Source organism: Helianthus annuus, chromosome 2 (genome assembly GCF_002127325.2).
Source record: "Helianthus annuus cultivar XRQ/B chromosome 2, HanXRQr2.0-SUNRISE, whole genome shotgun sequence".
Classification (NCBI taxonomy): domain Eukaryota; kingdom Viridiplantae; phylum Streptophyta; class Magnoliopsida; order Asterales; family Asteraceae; genus Helianthus; species Helianthus annuus.
In genome coordinates, this window is record NC_035434.2 from 48,294,187 (window position 1) to 48,300,696 (window position 6,510).

The following is a 6,510-nucleotide window of genomic DNA, read 5'->3' on the forward strand; positions in this document are numbered from 1 at the left end:
AGTCCATTTGCGTTGGTAAGTGTTCGTGAACAATTCATGAACACGCTTATTTCTTGAATGAACAAAAAAACTCGTTCAGTAGGCGTTCGTGAACAGTTCATGAACAAGTTCATTCCATCCTTAATGAACTAGTTCATTCGGTTTGTTTATACCCCTAATTGGGTATTTATTGACTATGTTGATTTGAATTAGGGTTCGCACTTTAGAATACAAGTGGTGTGATAGTAAAGGTTGTATAGATTTTTTGTATAGATACTGGGATGTAGTTTCGTCTAATTTCTTATTTTTTTACTATTATGAGTAAATGTTACAATTTTGATCCATTTACAAGTAAACATATTGACTCATGCTATAGTTTTCTTCTAACCTGTCAAACCGGTGACTCTAAAAATCTTCCCACCGCCAGCATGAGAAAACACAAGATATAAACATAGTATACAATGAAAGTATGATCAAGGCATGACATTTACCTTCTGTATTGTGACTCCATTGATTGCTATTTGCAACAAACTTTATTTCTTCACAAGAACCACCAATACTTCAGTTTTTTTCTGCTGACCATGAAAAACCGTAATGGAAAAACCATGGGCCCGTCAATACTTTACTAACCAATGGAACTAGGTAAATCGTAGCTTACGCTGGGCAGGTGGCCGTCAAGAAGTTAAAGCGGAAACCAATAGAAGCCGGATCCACCATGTGGTCATTTTTACAATTGCATACGAACCTTGGGGTACAATATGATGTTTCTGTTGTTCAAAGCTTTTGTGAATGAATGTAGATACCCTAAAACACATATATAATTGATGCAGGAGCATCAATGTTATCTTTTATTTATTTGAATTTTGAATTTCCTATTTTATGTGATTTAGTTTCTTAATATTTTTATCAGTGAGAGTTATAAATTAGGGTCTAGTGTTTATTGTTATTCAATTTTGATTGATTTTGAATTGAAAGAACATTGTTCTTGGAACCATTCGGTTCGTTTTTATCGTCACTGATTACTAATTGTTCTTGAGCCATTTGATTGCACGCGAAATTACATCAGTTGGTATCAGAGCTTTGGTTTTCAAATGGCTCGACGTAATAGTGATTACTCTCGTGTCCGTAGAATCGCCGACCGAGGAAATGGTAGAGATGGTCTTGATTCGCGTTCTCGTGATGAAGATCAACGCCGTGTTCGTAGAACCGCCGACCGAGGCAACGACAGAGTTGATTCCGAACCACGAGATCTAAAGATCATGCGACTCCAACGACGAGTACAAGATCTCGAGTTACAAAACGAGATCATGTGACTCAAGAAACGGATCCAAGATCTTGAAGCAGTACCGGTATGGGAGGAAACGGAACCGGAAGAACCCATCGGGGACGAGTTAACCGGGGATGTGGAGCATCCTACCCATAGCGGCTCTATCTATGATTCTCTTCCCGTGTATGATGAATACGGGGACGAAGATTGGTATGTTTGGGTTATTGGTGGTGACTTACCGGGTGATGAATCGGGTTTCAAAATTCATAATGTTGAAAGTGTTACGACGGTAGATAACGGTGGTGATGTGGTAGCTTCTGGTATAGTAGAGATGGTTAAGGATTGTGATTGGGTGGCTAATGGTGGTGTTGTATCGAACACAGAAGATACAAGATTTGTTGAGCCGCAAATCATGGATGAATTGAAAATTTCTACGGTAAACAAGGAAAGTAGGGATATGGTACCTCCATTTTTAGTTTGAAAATTCAAATAAATAAAAGATAACATGATGCAGGAGCATCAATGTTATCTTTTATTTATTTGAATTTTGAATTTCCTATTTTATGTGATTTAGTTTCCTAATATTTTTATGAGTGAGAGTTATAAATTAGGGGTCTAGGGTTTATTGTTATTCAGTTTTGATTGATTTTGAATTGATAGAACATTGTTCTTGGAACCATTCGGTTCGTTTTTATCGTCATTGATTACTAATTGTTCTTGAGCCATTTGATTGCACGCGAAATTGCATCATTTGATATCAGAGCTTTGGTTTTCAAATGGCTCGACGTAATAGTGATTACTCTCGTGTCCGTAGAATCGCCGACCGAGGAAATGGTAGAGATGCTCTTGATTCGCGTTCTCGTGATGAAGATCAACGCCGTGTTCGTAGAACCGCCCACCGAGGCAACGACAGAGTTGATTCCGAACCACGAGATCTAAAGATCATGCGACTCCAACGACGAGTACAAGATCTCGAGTTACAAAACGAGATCATGCGACTCAAGAAACGGATCCAAGATCTTGAAGCAGTACCGGTATGGGAGGAAACGGAACCGGAAGAACCCGTCGGGGACGAGTTAACCGGGGATGTGGAGCATCCTACCCATAGCGGCTCTATCTATGATTCTCTTCCCGTGTATGATGAATACGGGGACGCAGATTGGTATGTTTGGGTTATCGGTGGTGACTTACCGGGTGATGAATCGGGTTTCAAAATTCATAATGTTGAAGGTGTTACGACGGTAGATAACGGTGGTGATGTGGTAGCTTTTGGTATAGTAGAGATGGTTAAGGATTGTGATTGGGTGGCTAATGGTGGTGTTGTATCGAACACAGAAGATACAAGATTTGTTGAGCCGCAAATCATGGATGAATTGAAAATTTCTACGGTAAACAAGCGAAGTAGGGATATGGTACCTCCATTTTTAGTTTGAAAATAAAATAAATTTCTACGGTAAACAAGGAAAGTAGGGATATGGTACCTCCATTTTTAGTTTGAAAATTTCTACGGTAAACAAGGAAAGTATGGATCGTTCCTACCGAGGCATGGTGCGGTCCTGTGGGCAACCCGGTTTTCATCCAGCTGTTACCACAGCGAGTCTCTCGTGTGGAGGCAGTATGGTTTCCGGGCGAATGTCAGTCAGAGCGGCAGCAGGGGCCCGATAGAACATCACGTCTGCGAAAGCTGGGCTGACAGGTAACCGTCCTAGACGGGGACCCGGTGACCCGGTGACCAATGGTCCATGTACATATTGAAAGTCACCATTAAAAAAAATCCAAAATGAAGTTGAAAGATCAATTCACCAATTATGTTTGTAGTGATCATATCTCATGTGTATAATAATGATTAAATTCCACCAACGTAGGTCTGGAAAACCCTGTTGATACTCAAGTCTAGCACTCAAAATAACATCTAACTATTACTTCTTCAGATTTTGGCAAGCTGATCTTACTCTCAATCATGATTTATAACACTCTAGTTTGCAGGTTTAGCTGAGTTAAGATCATAAAATTTCACACTCTAGCTATTTGCCCCAAATATTACCCCTCATGATTGTGGATGTTTATATAAGTTATTTTAGTTTTGTGTGTTCTGATTTTGGATCAGAGTATAGATTATTGATGAGAGATCCACAACAACAGAAGTTGAAGAAGTATAATTTCATAATCAAAATCAGTAGAAACCATAGATCAACACTAAAACACATATTAATATACACGAACAAAATTAAACCATAGACCAACTATCTCGATGTAAATTATAAGACAAAAACTATTAAAAATAAATATAAGGAGTTAAGAAAATTAATTAATGGCCTAAGGAATCTCTTTGATTACTTCTTACGCTTATTTTCTGAATTGTAGCCTTTTTTTTTAGTTTAACCGCATTATATTAGTTCTTAATTTGATTAGTAATTTTATAACATATATAGATTGCCATCTTTAATATCCAGCCTCATAAATCAAGAGCTTTATTGGAAAGCGAAGAGAACACATTGAAACAAATCAACAATTGTACTTCATATATTTGAACTCATATTATAAAGTAATAAAACCAAAATACAACCGTACAACGTACATACATGACCACTTGCAAACCTTAATCAGAACTAGATTCCAACAAATGTCCAATGCCTCTAATGATCGCCCCAAAAATATGCCCATGATCATCACCATCTGATGTTTTAGAACCACTTGAAGGGCCCTCATAACCACTTGATAAATTCGAAGTAGCAAAAGAGAAGCGACCACCATCTTCTTTAACCCGTTCATAACTCATGGCGTTTGCCGCCAATTCAATCACATCCTCCGGGTCAATACGTTCGGATTCCTTTGCGCCAGTTGAAACACAAAGGGGGTGGACCAAGAAGTTGCAGCCTTTGCATTGATAAGCCAGACCCTCAACCGGGTTATGACATATTTGACAAGGTTGGGTCTGGTTGACTTTGGGCCTGTGGAGAAAAAGACTTAACTCGTGCCGGTGGTGGGTCGTGGAGATGATCCACCTGGTGGGACACTTGGCGCAGTAGTCGTGCAAGTTAAAGTTACAGATGGTGCAAGTGAAACGTGTACCGGTTCCAGCAATCTTGCAGCCGTCACAGTGGTAGGATGTGTTGGCCGTAAGTTCGGTGAGCCGGTGAGGAGGGTGCATGAAGTGTGCGAGTGGTTTGGTGGACGACGGTGCCATCTTTAAGTTACCGGGAGGTATATGGGTGTGAAATTTGTTATGTGTGATATTGAAATTTCTTTTGTTGATCGTATATATAGAAGCATGTTTTGTGACCGAGTGAAGACTTTTAACTTTAAGGATAATATTGACTATTTCCATTGTGAATGAGTAAAAGTCAAACAGCTCACCAAATGTTTAGACTTAGCATACGTTTATTTGTTCAAAAAGAAACAAACACGTTTATAATTAAATTTGCAGGTAAAAATTAATAAACAAAAAATCATAAAAGAGAGGACGATAATTAAAAAAAAAAAAAAAAACCCTCAAACTATACTTTTATTATGATATAACTATTAGCTATTGCCCGATAATAATATGTATTGATAACGCAATTAATAACACTCTTTAACTCTCTTTTACAAAAATTTCACTCTAACAGAAAACTCATCTTGTATGCACCTAATTTCATTTCATTAACATCGTTTCAAAACAATTTGCAACATTGTAATTGGTAAAAAAACACTCACTTAATTTTTCATTAGGGTAAACAATGTTACTTTTTCATTAAAGCGAGATTGTCTATAACAACAAAAGTGATAATCTTTAGTATCAATGTTCACATTGTTACGACAAGTTAATATCGATAGGTGGTTATAATTTGGCTTCTTAAATCCAATTTGTATTAATAAAATAAACAAGAAAAAATATTTATAATATAATTATTTTCTTCTTCATTTATTCTTTATCATCTTGTTTTTTACCCTTTTTTCTTTTTATATGTGTTTTTTTTAATTTGAAATTGTAGTCTATCATGTTGCTTTAAGGGTATGTTTGGTATGGGGTAATGGAATGGACGAAGGAATGAAATGGACGAGTGAATGCAATGGATCATTACCATTCTATATCTTGTTTGGTTACCATGTGAATGGAATGAATTATTATTGTGTATTGTTCGGTAGGCAAGAAAAACGGTGTAATAAAATTAGCGGTGAGTGTTGGTGGTGGTCAGTGGTAGTGATTGTGGGTGGTTATAGGTGGCGGTGGTGCGTGTCGGCGGCGGCGATGGGTGGTGGTGGTGGCGGCAAGTGGCGGTGCGGCGGTGACGACGAGTGGTGGTGGCGACAAGGTGGTCGTTGGTGGTGGGTGGCAGCAAAGGTGGCGGTTGGTGGCGGCGGCGGCGGTTGGTGTGGCGGTGGTGGTGGCGTCGACGATGGTGGTGGGCGGCGACGGCGAGTGACGTTGGCGGTTGGTCGCAGCTGTGGGTGACAACGGTGGCGAGTGGGTGGCGGCGGCGGCGGTGGCTGTCGGGGTGAGGTGGTGGCGGGTGGCGGCGATGGCGTCGTTGGTGGGTGGTGGTGGTGGTGGGTTGTGGCGAAGGTCGTGGGTTGTGGTGTTGTTGATGAATGGTGCAAGAGGGGATGGAATGGAAAAAAAACATGGGGGGTGGAAGGAATGATTTTGAGGGAATGGAATGAGTTTTGGAATGAGTGATTCCATTTCATAGACCAACCAAACACTCTTTTCTTCATTCCCTCGTAATCACTCATTCCATTCCACCTCTCATTCCTATATACCAAACACTACCTAAGAGTGTCATAGACTTGTTATAGGTTATACGAGCACTCATAATCAAATCTTAGTCTATCTCTATAATTACACGAAAAATTATATTTGCTCTCTCTACTTTTTAATTAAATAATATTTTTGACATATTTTTATCATTATCATTTATCTCTTCTCTACTCACAATCACTTTTAAACAATATTAAAAAATTATATAGATAATAGATGAATTGTATCCCCTACAAATTTACTAATCAACATTAACTTTTTCTCTTTTCTCCACTCACAAAAATTTACAACCACTTTTACAAATATTTAGATTACACTCACATAAATATGAAGGATCCATTGTGAAGGGTCTAAATTATCTTTCTAGGACATACATCTCGATCAATCTGAGCTGTATTGATAATATGATGACTCTCTTTGATCAATAAAAACATATCATAATCACTATATATGGTAATGAATTATATCAAAAGGTTTTGATTCGTATTATTTGATGTTAGGATCAATGATAACATATTTACAT

At 38.4% G+C, this 6,510-nt stretch overlaps 1 protein-coding gene across 1 annotated transcript; it reads right to left on the reverse strand.

Moving 5' to 3' along the window:
- Positions 1–3,845: 3,845 nt before the first annotated feature.
- On the reverse strand, positions 3,846–4,433 carry LOC110902995. Its single transcript, XM_022149251.2, has one exon. It carries the CDS (start codon positions 4,431–4,433, stop codon positions 3,846–3,848), a length of 588 nt encoding a protein of 195 aa, XP_022004943.1.
- Between the last annotated feature and the right edge of the window lie 2,077 nt (positions 4,434–6,510).

Coding starts and splice junctions, on each gene's coding strand:
- LOC110902995 (XM_022149251.2), bottom strand. CDS start 4,433: ATGGCACCGTCGTCCACCAAACCACTCGCACACTTCATGCACCCTCCT.